General features: G+C 48.3%; 1 protein-coding gene across 4 annotated transcripts in view; it reads left to right on the top strand.

Annotated features, from left to right (window-relative positions):
- The window catches only part of LOC110531231 (membrane-associated guanylate kinase, WW and PDZ domain-containing protein 3), a 259,379-nt gene that overhangs the window by 210,065 nt on the left and 35,393 nt on the right, over positions 1-13,921 (top strand). For all 4 annotated transcript variants that reach the window (XM_090185057.1, XM_036988576.2, XM_036988577.2 and 1 more), the window contains exons 7-8: positions 2,586-2,643; positions 4,162-4,268. In XM_090185057.1, coding sequence (XP_090041183.1) covers positions 2,586-2,643; positions 4,162-4,268 — 165 coding nt within the window. The remainder of the gene's footprint in view (positions 1-2,585; positions 2,644-4,161; positions 4,269-13,921) is intronic.

Genomic DNA, 13,921 nt, shown 5'->3' with positions numbered 1-13,921 from the left:
CCCCTCTCTGTCTCTCCCTCTCCCCCTCACCCCTCCCTGTCTCTCCCTCTCCCCCTCTCCCCTCTCTGTCTTTCCCCTCTCCCCCTCTCCCCTCTCTGTCTCTCCCCTCTCTGTCTCTCCCTCTCTCCCTCTCCCCTCTCTGTCTCTCCCTCTCCCCCTCTCCCTTCTCTGTCTCTCCCCTCTCTGTCTCTCCCTCTCCCCCTCACCCCTCCCTGTCTCTCCCTCTCCCCCTCTCCCCTCTCTGTCTTTCCCCTCTCCCCTCTCTGTCTCTCCCGATCTCCGTTTCTCCCTCTCCCTTCTCTGTCTCTCCCCTCTCTCTCTCCCTCTCCCCCTCTCCCCTCTTTGTCTCTCCCTCTCCCCTCTCTCTCTCCCCCTCTCCCCTCTCTGTCTCTCCCCCTCTCCCCTCTCTGTCTCTCCCCTATCCCTCTCCCCCTCTCCCCTCTCTGTCTCTCCCCCTCTCTGTTTCTCCCTCTCCCCCTCTCCCCTCTCTGTCTCTGTCTCTCCCACTCTCCCCTCTCTGTCTCTCCCCTCTCTGTCTCTCCCCTCTCTGTCTTTCCCTCTCTGTCTCTCCCCTCTCTGTCTCTCCCGCTCTGTCTCTCCCTCTCCCCCTCTCCCCTCTCTGTTTCTCAACCTCTCTGTTTCTCCCTCTCCCCCTCTCCCCTCTCTGTCTCTCCCTTTCCCCCTCTCTCCTCTCTGTCTCTGTCTCTCCCACTCTCCCCTCTCTGTCTCTCCCCTCTCTGTCTCTCCCCTCTCTGTCTCTCCCCTCTCTGTCTCTCCCTCTCTGTCTCTCCCTCTCCCCCTCTCCCCTCTCTGTCTCTCCAATCTCAGTTTCTCCCTCTCCCCTCTCTGTCTCTCCCCTTTCCGTTTCTCCCTCTCCCCTCTCTGTCTCCCCCCTCTCCGTTTCTCCCTCTCCCTCTGTCTCTCCCCTCTCTGTCTCTCCCCTCTCCCTCTCCCCCTCTCTCTCTCCCCCTCTCTGTTTCTCCCTCTCCCCCTCTCCCCCCTCTGTCTCCCCCTCTCCCCTCTTTGTCTCTCCCTCTCCCCTCTCTCTCTCCCCCTCTCCCCTCTCTCTCTCCCCCTCTCCCCTCTCTGTCTCTCCCCTCTCCCTCTCCCCCTCTCCCCTCTCTGTCTCTCCCCCTCTCTGTTTCTCCCTCTCCCCCTCTCTCCTCTGTCTCTCCCTTTCCCCCTCTCCCCTCTCTGTCTCTGTCTCTCCCCTCTGTCTCTCCCTCTCCCCCTCTCCCCTCTCTGTCTCTCCCTCTCTGTCTCTCCCTCTCCCCCTCTCCCCTCTCTGTCTCTCCCCTCTCTGTCTCTGTCTCTCCCTCTCCCCCTCTCCCCTCTCTGTCTCTCCCTCTCCCCTCTCTGTCTCTCCCTCTCTGTCTCTCCCCTCTCTGTCTCTCCCCTCTCTGTCTCTCCCTCTCTGTCTCTCCCTCTCCCCCTCTCCCCTCTCTGTCTCTCCCCTCTCCATTTCTCCCTCTCCCCTCTCTGTCTCTCCCTCTCTCCCTCTCCCCTCTGTCTCTCCCTCTCCCCCTCTCCCCTCTCTGTCTCTCCCTCTCTGTCTCTCCCTCTCCCACTCTCCCCTCTCTGTCTCTCCCCTCTCTGTCTCTCCCTCTCTGTCTCTCCCTCTCCCCTCTCTGTCTCTCCCCTCTCTGTCTCTGTCTCTCCCTCTCCCCCTCTCCCCTCTCTGTCTCACCCTCTCTGTCTCTCCCTCTCCCCCTCTCCCCTCTCTGTCTCTCCCTCTCTGTCTCTCCCTCTCCCCCTCTCCCCTCTGTCTCTCCCCTCTCCGTTTCTCCCTCTCCCCTCTCTGTCTCTCCCCTCTCCGTTTCTCCCTCTCCCCTCTCCCCTCTCTGTCTCTCCCTCTCTCCCTCTCCCCTCTGTCTCTCCCTCTCCCCCTCTCCCCTCTCTGTCTCTCCCCTCTCTGTCTCTCTCTCTCTGTCTCTCCCTTTCCCCCTCTCCCCTCTCTGTCTCTCCCCTCTCCGTTTCTCCCTCTCCCCTCTCTGTCGCTCCCCTCTCCGTTTCTCCCTCTCCCCTCTCTGTCTCTCCCTTCTCTGTCTCTCCCTCTCCCCCTCTCCCTTCTCTGTCTCTCCCTCTCCCCCTCTCCCTTCTCTGTCTCTCCCCTCTCTGTCTCTCCCTCTCCCCTCTCTGTCTCTCCCCTCTCTGTCTCTCCCCTCTCTGTCTCTCTTCCCTCTCTGTCTCTCCCTCTCTGTCTCTCCCTCTCCCCCTCTCCCCTCTCTGTCTCTCCCTCTCCCCCTCTCCCCTCTCCCCTCTCTGTCTCTCCCTCTCCCCCTCTCCCCTCTCTGTCTCTCCCTCTCCCCTCTCTGTCTCTCCCTCTCCCCCTCTCCCCTCTCTGTCTCTCCCTCTCCCCTCTCTGTCTCTCCCTCTCCCCTCTCTGTCTATCCCTCTCCCCTCTCTGTCTCTCCCCTCTCCCCCTCTCCCCGCTCTGTCTCCCCCCCCCCCTCTCCCCTCTCTGTCTCTCTCTCCCCCCTTCCCTTTACATCTGTGTGTCTCATTGTGTGTGTAGATGATGTACCAGTTGCTCCAGAGCTGTAGCAGCACAATGATTTGCATCTGCTTCTGTCTCTTGCCTGCAGAACTTCCGTATGGCTGGGAAAAGATTGAGGACCCGCAGTATGGAATCTACTACGTGGAGTACGTACACCTCTCCTGTGGTGATACAGGAAGTAGTGGCATGGTTATTTTGTTTTATGAGATGGGATGAGATGGGATTTCTGTTGAAGTCATTAAGAGATGCTGGTCAGGCAGTCCTGCGCTTGTGATGCTGTCACTGCCTCGCCTCACTGAGAAATGCACACTGGCACACAGTTCACCCAGCATGGATTCCCATGGGAGTAGCAGGAAGGAGAATTCTGAGGAGAGGAAACGACGATCACCGGGACAACCCGTTTTTTTTCCCTCTCTGTCTTTTTGTTTTGAATGAATACAGTAAAACACAATGGGTCATTATGTTCTAACTAAAGTAGAGAACGAGTCATGGCAATCAGAAGAACATAGAGGACTGAGCACACTCAGTCACGGAGGAGTGCTTCTGTTCCTTGATTGGATAGTGAGGATAACTCTCAGCATGACTCATGCCCAACAAGAGCACAAACAGTACTTTTCTTCGAAACACACATACACACACTGGCACACATACAAATTAACACACGTATAGGACTGCAGGAAAATATTTTGTGTTGAGGTGCTGTCAACAGGGAGTGTATTTTTCTCCGCTCTGCTGAAGTTGTAATTTTTGATTTATCAGGGGAACACACACACACGCTGGCAATTGGCACACACAGCACACACACTGTCACACATACACACACTCCGCATGCATGTGATTCAACGAGCAGAGCAGGAGTGGCATCCCTTCCAAAAAAACCTGAGTAACGACTGGGGCTGAGCTACAACTGTTAAAGCACAGGCGCATTATGCAGATCAGCTGCTTTCCTTGCTTTACATTCAACCTGGGGGCTCATCTCACAAAGGGCTGGCCTGGGAATCTACAGCGCTACAGCTACAGGGAACAGGAGGCACACAGACTGCTTTACTGATCCTAGGTCAATCAGATGTGGCCGTTGTGGGCAGGATATATATCTTGGGTATATGGTTATTCCACTGATCTTAGGTCAGTGGTTATACGTGTCAACAGTACTGCAGTGTCATTTTCTTTGTCGTTTACAGATGAGAAAGTGCTGTGTTGGTGTGTCGCTGATTTGAATAGGATCACAGTGATGTAATATAAGCTTGGTAGCAGAGGTTTGCAATGACTGGATAGTGCTCTGGGATGTCACTAGACTGTAATGTGTAAGGGTACTGTGAAACTGTTTTGAGTTTTGGTCACGACACAAACCATTGAAGAAAGCGGCTCCAGAGAGATGAGAGATTACTTGGCTTTTGTGTTGCTGCCAAATGAAGAGATCCAGATAACTGTGTGTCATAGGAGGAGAAGGAAAACATTGAAATAAGGCTGTGAAAACATGTAAGCCTCACTCTCTTTTGGTCGGTTTCACCTTCTCTAAGATTTATGAAGTGTGTATTAGTCCTCGCTTGAGGTTGTATTTCTTTGGTTTTTATACAGTATGTAGAGTAACACTCTGTGCATGTGTGCTGTATACTGATCTCTCCAGTGAGTGTTCTGTCTTGTCCCTTGTCTCTGTGCTGTAGCCATATCAATCAGAAGACCCAGTTTGAGAACCCAGTCCTGGAAGCCAAGAGGAAACTGAGCCTGGACACCCCCTCCCCTGGCCTGCAGGGGGTTAACACACCCTCAGGTAATACCTCTCTGCCAGCCCACGGTCACCATAGATTCAATTGAAAACGGATCATTGTCATGGTCACTAACTAGTATACCACTTATTATGAAGCAGTGTGTTTAATGAATTGGACATAATAAATGAATTGGGTGTTTAATTGGGAATTCATTCTGTATGCTAGTGTCTATTGGAACAGAGCCTAAAGCCAGAATGTCAGAATTGTTCCTAATCAGATCCCCTTAGCTTAGAGATGATGTCAGTGTAGACGCCAAATACATGACATGCCACTTGGACCACTTGTTGTTGTAGTGTCTACTGTCTAAAGATAATCAGTTGCAGTCAGTGAGGGCAGTACCAAGTGGCCATTGTAACAATGGTATTAAAATGGCACTAATGGATAGTAACCACTTTACTTCAAATGGATTTTGACAAGTATGTTGTGAAGTGGAGAAGGCACTCGTTTTGCTCACAGCTCTCTTGCACAAAAAGCTTTTGTCTGTCCCTGTCACTCATTGCTTCAAACACTTCACACTGCCGAGGGAGAGATCCAAAGAGCAAGAGAGTCATGAGACGAAGTGAGCGAGAGAAAGAGCGAGTCATGAGACAGAGAAGAGGAAGAGCGAGTCATGAGACAGAGAAGAGGAAGAGAGAGTCATGAGAGAGACAGAGAAGAGAGAGAGCGAGTCATGAGACAGAAGAAAACAGAGAGTCATGAGATAGAGAAGAGAGTCATGAGAGAGACAGAGAAGAGAAAGAGAGAGTCATGATATAGAGAAGAGAGAGAGAGAGAGAGTCATGAGAGAGACAGAGAAGAGAAAGGGAGAGTCATGAGACAGAGAAGAGAGAGAGAGAGAGAGAGAGAGTCATGAGAGAGACAGAGAATAGAGAGAGCAAGAGTCATGAGAGAGACAGAGAAGAGAAAGAGAGAGTCATGAGAGATACAGAGTGGAGAGAGAGCGAGCGAGAGTCATGAGAGAGACAGAGAAGAAAAAGAGAGAGTCATGAGAGAGAGAGAGAAGAGGTGAGCGAGAGTCATGAGAGAGACAGAGAAGAGAGAGCGAGAGTCATGAGAGAGACAGAGAAGAGAAAGAGCGAGAGTCATGAGAGAGACAGAGAAGAGAGAGCGAGAGTCATGAGAGAGACAGAGAAGAGAGAGCGAGAGTCATGAGAGAGACAGAGAAGAGAGAGAGCGAGAGTCATGAGAGAGACAGAGAAGAGAGAGCGAGAGTCATGAGAGAGACAGAGAAGAGAGAGAGCGAGAGTCATGAGAGAGACAGAGAAGAGAAAGAGAGAGTCATGAGAGATACAGAGTGGAGAGAGAGCGAGCGAGAGTCATGAGAGAGACAGAGAAGAAAAAGAGAGAGTCATGAGAGAGACAGAGAAGAGGTGAGCGAGAGTCATGAGAGAGACAGAGAAGAGAGAGCGAGAGTCATGAGAGAGACAGAGAAGAGAAAGAGCGAGAGTCATGAGAGAGACAGAGAAGAGAGAGCGAGAGTCATGAGAGAGACAGAGAAGAGAAAGAGCGAGAGTCATGAGAGAGACAGAGAAGAGAGAGAGCGAGAGTCATGAGAGAGACAGAGAAGAGAGAGCGAGAGTCATGAGAGAGACAGAGAAGAGAGAGAGCGAGAGTCATGAGAGAGACAGAGAAGAGAAAGAGAGAGTCATGAGAGATACAGAGTGGAGAGAGAGCGAGCGAGAGTCATGAGAGAGACAGAGAAGAAAAAGAGAGAGTCATGAGAGAGACAGAGAAGAGGTGAGCGAGAGTCATGAGAGAGACAGAGAAGAGAGAGCGAGAGTCATGAGAGAGACAGAGAAGAGAGAGAGCGAGAGTCATGAGAGAGACAGAGAAGAGAGAGAGCGAGAGTCATGAGAGAGACAGAGAAGAGAGAGCAAGAGTCATGAGAGAGACAGAGAAGAGAGAGCGAGAGTCATGAGAGAGACAGAGGAGAGAGAGCGAGTCATGAGAGAGACAGAGAAGAGAGTGTGTTGGACATAGAAAGTTTTCTTAATCGTGGTAGTTTGGGGTCAATGGATTGACAGATCAATTAGAATGTAGTAGCTGTAAATTACATAATGATTGACTCATCCTCTCAGGACCACTTGTAATGGTCCTGAGATAATGTCACCGAGACATTCTGTACTCTAACCACACTGTTAGTCAGCATTCAGCTCTGATTAAAATCTAATTTTATTGGTCACATCCATGTGTTTAGCTATTGCGGGTGTAGCGAAATGCTTGTGCTTCTTGCTCTGACAGTGCAGTAATATCTAACAAGTAATATCTAACAAATTACACAACATATACCCAATACACACAAATCTAAGGAGGAAGTAATTAAGACTCTATACATATGGATGAGCGATGTCAGAGCGGAACAGACTAAGATACAGTAGAATAGCATAGAATACAGTATATACATATGAGATGAGTGATGCAAGATATGTAAACAGTATTACGTGAATGAGATACCATATAATAGTATAGAAAACAGTATATACAGTTGAAGTCAGGAGTTTACATACACCTTAGCCAAAACACATTTAAATTCAGTTTTTCACAATTCCTGACATTTAATCCTAGTAAGAATTCCCTGTCTTAGGTCAGTTAGGATCACCACTTCATTTTAAGAATGTGAAATGTCAGAATAATAGTAGAGAGGATGATTTATTTCAGCTTTTATTTCTTTCATCACATTCCCAGTGGGTCAGAAGTTTACATACACTCAATTATTATTTGGTAGCATTACCTTTAAATTGTTTAACTTTGGTCAAATGATTTGGGTAGACTTCCACAAGCTTCCCACAATAACTTGGGTGAATATTTGTGTCACGCCCTGACCTTAGAGAGCCGTTTTATGTATCTTTTTGGTTAGGTCAGGGTGTGATGTGGGGTGGGCATTCTATGTTTTGTTTTTCTATGATTTTGTATTTCTATGTTTTGGCCGGGTATGGTTCTCAATCAGGGACAGCTGTCTATTGTTGTCTCTGATTGGGAACCATACTTAGATAGCCCTTTTCCATCCTTTCAGTATGGGAAGTTAACTTTGTTTGTGGCACATAGCCCTTAAGCTTCACGGTTGTTTTTGTATTGTTTATTGTTTTTGTTGGCGTCATCCTAATAAAAAGGAATATGTACGCGCTTTGGTCTACTTCTTTCAACGGCCGTGACAGAACGTCCCACCACCAAAGGACCAAGCAGCATGGTAAAGAGGACTCCTGGACACGGAGGAGATCCTGGACGGTAAGGGACCCTGGAGGCAGGCTGGGGAGTATCGCCGTCCAAAGGAGGAGATAACGGCAGCGAAGGAGGAGCGGCGGCGATATGAGGAGGCACGTCAGCGAAGCAGGCACGAGAGGCATCCCCCAAATTGTTTTTGGGGGGGAGCACACGGGGAGTCTGGCTGAGTCAGGTTGGAGACCTGAGCCAACTCCCCGTGCTTACCGTGGCGAGCGTCGTACTGATCAGGAACCGTGTTATGCGGTGGAGCGCACAGTGTCTCCAGTGCGCGTTCACAGCCCGGTGCGCTACATCCCAGCTCCCCGCATCTGCCGGGCTAGGGTGAGCATCCAGCCAGGACAGATGGTGCCGGCTCAGCGCGCCTGGTCTCCAGTGCGTCTCTTCGGCCCAGGAAATCCTGCGCCGGCTCTGCGCACTGTGTCTCTGGTACATCTGCACAGCCCAGTGTGTCCTGTGCCAGCGCCCCGCATTTGCAGGGCGAAGATAACCACCCAGCCAGGACGGGTTGTGCAGGCTCTAAGCTAGAGACCTCCAGTGCGCCTCCACGGCCCAGTGTATCCGGTGCCTCGGCCAAGGACAAAGCCTCCTGTATGCCTCCCCAGCCTGGTGAGTCCTGTGCCTGCTCCCAGAGCCAGGCCTCCTGTGTGTCTCTCCACTCCAGTGATGATCCATGGCAAGAAGCCTCCAGTGATGAGCCATGGCAAGAAGCCTCCAGTGGTGATCCATGGCAATAAGCCGACAGTGATGATCCATGGCAAGAAGCCAACAGTGATGATCCATGGCAAGAAGCCTCCAGTGATGATCCATGGCATGAAGCCTCCAGTGATGATCCATGGCAAGAAGCCAACAGTGATGATCCATGGCAAGAAGCCAACAGTGATGATTCATGGCATGAAGCCTCCAGTGATGATCCATGGCAAGAAGCCTCCAGTGGTGATCCATGGCAATAAGCCTCCAGTGATGATCCATGGCACGAAGCCTCCAGTGATGATCCATGGCAATAAGCCTCCAGTGATGATCCATGGCACGAAGCATCCAGTGATGATCCATGGCACGAAGCATCCAGTGATGATCCATGGCAAGAAGCCTCTAGTGCTGATCCATGACACGAAGCCTCCAGTGATGATCCATGGCAAGAAGCCAACAGTGATGATCCATGGCAAGAAGCCAACAGTGATGATCCATGGCATGAAGCCAACAGTGATGATCCATGGCACAAAGCATCCAGTGATGATCCATGGCATGAAGCCTCCAGTGATGATCCATGGCAAGAAGCCTCCAGTGATGATCCATGGCACGAAGCCTCCAGTGAGGAGTCATGGCACGAAGCCCCCAGCGACGTTCTCCAGTCCGTAGCCCCCAGCGACGGCCTCCAGTCCGGGGCCCGCAGCGAAGGTGCCCAGTCCGGGGCCCGCAACGGTACTGTCACGCCCTGACCTTAGAGAGCCGTGACTCCAACCTAAGTGTATGTAAACTTCAGACTTCAACTGTATGAAATGAGTAATGCCAGATATGTAAACATTATTAAAATGACTAGTGTTCCGTTTCTTAAAGTGGCCAGTGATTTCTAGTCTATACCTATATGCAGCAGCATCTAATGTGCTAGTGATGGCTATTTAACAGTCTGATGGCCTTGAGATAGAAGCTGTTTTTCAGTCTTTTGGTCCCAACTCAGTTGTCCTGCAGTCTCAGGACAACTGAGTTTTGGCCCAGCATCATCCTGGTTAGGGGGGGGGGGGGGGGGGGGGCTTTACTTGGCTCATTGCACCATTGGGGAGTTGCAGAGATGAGATGGGAGATGAAACAAGATCAGAATTGGATCGCAATTGTATATCACGAAATTGTGGAGACAAATACAAAAATAAAGTTACTGAGTAGACTCCATAGATTTCCTGACTAGAAACTCAAAATACATATTTGCTGTCAAAAATGTTAGCAACACCTCCACCTTTGCGGGATGCACAGGGGGTTTGGTCACTAGTGTAACCAGGAGGAAAGGCCTTATTTAGCTCAGTAAATTCATCACACTTAAGCCATGTTTCAGTCAGGCCAATCACATCAAGTTAATTTGACTATGACTGCCTTGGAAGTGAGGGATCTAACATTAAGTAGTCCCATTTTGAGATGTGAAGTATTATCACAATCTATTTCATTAATGACACACATGGAGGTCTTCATTCCAGCGAGATTGCTTAGGCGAACACCACCATGTTTAGTTTTGCCCGACCTAGATCGAGTCACAGACACAGTCTCAATGTGGAAAACTGAGCTGACTACACTGACTGTGCTAGGGGCAGACTAACAGCCTGCTGCCTGGCCTGCACCTTATCTCATTTTGGAACTAGAGGAGTTAAATCCCTTTCTATGTTGCTAGATCAAATGAGAGCACCCCTCCAACTAGGATGAAGTCGTCACTCTTCAGTAGGCCAGGCTTGGTCCTGTTTGTGGGTGAGTCCCAGAAAGATGGACAATTATCTACAAATTCAATCTTTTGGGAAGGACAGAAAACAGTTTTCAACCAGCGATTGAGTTGTTCAAGTCTGCTGCAGAGCTCATCACGCCCCCTAACTCCCTCTAACTGGGATTGATCATCTAGCCATTGATGTTTCTCTGCTGAGACAACTCGGTGATGCCCAGTTGCCCACAGAACAGAATCGAACATGGGTCAGACCAGGTAGTGACAATGGTCTGACCACAGAGGCTGACTCACAAAAAGGCCTAGGCCCTATCAGCACTACCTCTCTCTGTACCAGCTCTTCCAGACACCCTTCAGGCTGCTATTTTGACTGGCACAGCATTAGCATCGAGAGGGTATTGGAGGGGGAAGCACAGTGTATGTGTGATTTCTACACCACCAGAAACCCCCTCAGAGAGAAGTCTTAGGCCTGGAGGCCCTTACTGTCACTGCCACAGGAACCTACTGTGCTGTGGTAGGCTGCTAATGCTGTCCTGGAACAGACCACAATAACCCCAATAACAGAAACTATGATGTAACCTTAAAACACCCACTGATTGGGGAAGGATGCATGTTCCTCAGGCTTTGCTGCTTTGCTCTGTGTCATTCCTGAGGGGTAGGTCCTTGGAGGTGTCTTGTTTTGCATGCTTTGTACAAAATAATAAAATGCAGTACGACAGGATCTTTATAAAACATAGCTCTTTATTAGCTACAGTACCAGCCAAACGTTTGGACACACCTACTCATTCAAGGGTTTTTCTTTCTTTTCACTATTTTCTACATTGTAGAATAGTAGTGAAGACATCACAACTATGAAATAACACATGGAATTATGTAGTAACCAACAAAGTGTTAAACAATTCAAAATATATTTTATATTAGAGATTCTTCAAACTAGCCACCCTTTGCCTTGATGACAGCTTTGCACACTCTTGGCATTCTCTCAACCATGATGCTTTTCCAACAGTCTTGAAGGAGTTCCCTCATATGCTGAGGATTTGTTGGCTTTTCCTTCACTCTGCTGTCCAATTCTTCCCAAACCATCTTAATTGGGTCGAGGTCGGGTGATTGTGGAGGCCAGGTCATCCGATGCAGTGCTCTATCACTCTCCTTCTTGGTCAAATAGCCCTTACACAGCCTGGAGGTGTTTGGGGTCATTGTCCTGTTGAAAAATAAATGATAGTCCCACTAAGCACAAATCAGATGGGATGGCGTATCACTGCAGAAGGCTGTGGTAGCCATGCTGGTTAAGCGTACCTTGAATTCTAAATAAATTACCGGCCAGTGTCACCAGCAAAGCACCATCACACCTTCTCCTCCATTCTTCACGGTGGGAACCACACATGCGGAGATCCTCTGTTCACCTACTCTGCGTCTTACAAAGACACAGCGGTCAACTATGGACTTATCAGACCAAAGGACAGATTTCCACCAGTTCGAATGTCCATTGTATACCACTCCTACCTTGTCACAACACAACTGAATGGCTCAAATGCATTAAGAAGGAAAGAAATTCCACAAATTAACTTTTAACAAGGCACACCTGTTAATTGAAATGCATTCCAAGTGACTACCTCATGAAGCTGGTTGACAGAATGCCAAGAGTGTGCAAAGCTGTCATGAAGGCAAAGAGTGGCTACTTTAAAGAATCTCAAATATAATATATACATACACTTTTTTGCTTACTACATGATTCCATATGTGTTATTTCATTGTTTTGATGCCTTCACTATTATTCTACAATATAGAACATAGTAAAATGTAAGAAAAACCCTTGAATGAGCAGGTGTGTCCAAACGTTTGACCTGTACTGTAGCTATAACTGGCATGTTCATGTGTCTCCGGCCATGATCAACTGCAATGACCTAACCTGGTGGTCTAAATCAATCATAGTGCAGTATGATATGATATGGTAGAATGCCACCAATTACAATTCCGTTTGTGGATACATACTGTATGAATATTACAGGAGGTTGTTGTTAAACAAACAGGGTTTGATTGAACAGAGACCCTAGTGTTAGAACCAGATCAACTCAGACCCTCTAGACAGAAGAAACACTCTGCTCTATGCACAGCCTATTGGGACCGAACAAGTCCCAGGCTACATCCCAAATTGCACCCTATTCCCTTTATATTACACTAATTTTGACTAGGGCCTATAGGGCTCTTGTCAAATGTAGTGCACTCTAAAGGGAATAGGGTGCCATTTGAGACACGTCCCCAGTTAGTCCAGCTCCTGTCCAGCTAAAAGAGCTTATTTCCCATGGTATTGTTTCCTGGACTGTTCTTTTCCTCTAGTTTTTGCCTGAGTGATTCTCTGTTCTGACAGAGCTCTCTACTCTGCTCTCTACACGTTCCCTGTGCTTGTTAATGAGTGGTCTGTCTCACAGCGAACAGAGCAGAGTGGATCGGAGAGATCCCAGAGGGGCGTGCTGCCATGTAGAGTTTTAAACGCTGTTTTGACAAGGCAGACTGACCTCCCTCTCAGTGAAAGAGGCTGCGGTCTGTTGCTATAGTGCTGTAGCTATACGGGACTGTAATTATCCTGCACTGACAGTCCTCTCTATATGTGATTTTCAAGAATCACAGCAAGCTGCCTGCCTGCCTGATAAATAGACCATCTCTTTGTGTTACCATGACTTAATCATGGCTATGTTAAAGGAAAATTCCACTCAAAACTATCTTTTGGTATTTGTTTCATTAGTCTATTGTTGATTTAGTCCCAAAATGTTTTGCATGTCAGCAATCAAGTTTTCAAGATATATAACTTTCAAAGTACAGGAATACATTTTTCATATGATGCAAAACTCATCGCATCATACTCTCTCTCTCTTCCACCGACCCCTGCCCTCACCCTTCTGTATCTTTCCCTTTTCATTCTGGTGATGTGAGGACAGTCCCTTATCACAGTGGAGAGAAGGCTCTGACAGTCGGTGTCCTTTGATGTTCTGATGGAAGGACTTCATCTTGTCAGGCACAGAACACACAGAGAACTGTCATGGAATATGTCACATGTCATGGTACATACGCATGTTGGCGCATAGACTACGCCCGCACACACACACACACACACATTGAAAGACACATACACATGCATACACACACATACACTGAGCATACAAAACATTAAGGACACCTTCCTAATATTGAGTTGCACTGCAACTTTTGCCCTCAGAACAGCCTCAATTTGTTGGGGTATGGATTCTACAAGGTCTCAAAAGCGTTCCACAGAAATGCTGGCCCATGTTGACTACAATGCTTCCCACAGTTGTGTCAAGTTGTCTGGATGTCCTCTGGGTCATGGACCGTTCTTGATACACACGGAAAACTGTTGAGCGTGAAAAAAACAGCAGCGTTGTCGTTCTTGACACCAAACGGTGTGCCTGTCACCTACTACCATACCCAGTTTGAAGGCGCTTAAATATTTTGTCTTGCCCATTCACCTTCTGAATGGCACACATACACAATCCATGTCTCAATTGTCAGACGGCTTAAAAATCCTTCTTTAACCTGTCTCCTCCCCTTCATCTACACTGATTGAAGTGAATTCAACAAGTGACGTCAACAAGGGATAATAGGTCAGTCTATGTCAAATCAAATCAAAATGTATTGGTCACATACATACACATGGTTAGCAGATGTTATTGCAAGTGTAGCGAAATGCTTGTGCTTCTAATTCCGACAGTGCAGCAATATTGAACAAGTAATCTAACAATTCCACAACAACTACCTAATGCACACAAATCTAAGTAAAGGAATGGAATAAGAATATATACATATAAATATATGGATGAGCAATGACAGAGCGGCATATGCAAGATGCCATGGAAAGAGCACGTGTTCCTAATGTCTTGTACACCCAGTGTATATGTTCACACACAAATGGCTCAGGGAAACTGCTGGTATGTGAGAATGTCATGTTAATCACACTCAGCATAATCCGTTTTCTCTGAGCGCAAAGCAGTTATGCAAATCTAA

The sequence above is a fragment of the Oncorhynchus mykiss genome, chromosome 9 (genome assembly GCF_057628025.1).
Source record: "Oncorhynchus mykiss isolate SJ-2025 chromosome 9, ASM5762802v1, whole genome shotgun sequence".
In the NCBI taxonomy this organism is placed as follows: domain Eukaryota; kingdom Metazoa; phylum Chordata; class Actinopteri; order Salmoniformes; family Salmonidae; genus Oncorhynchus; species Oncorhynchus mykiss.
Note: the sequence above shows the minus strand (reverse complement) of the source record. Positions and strands in the feature narration are given on the sequence as shown.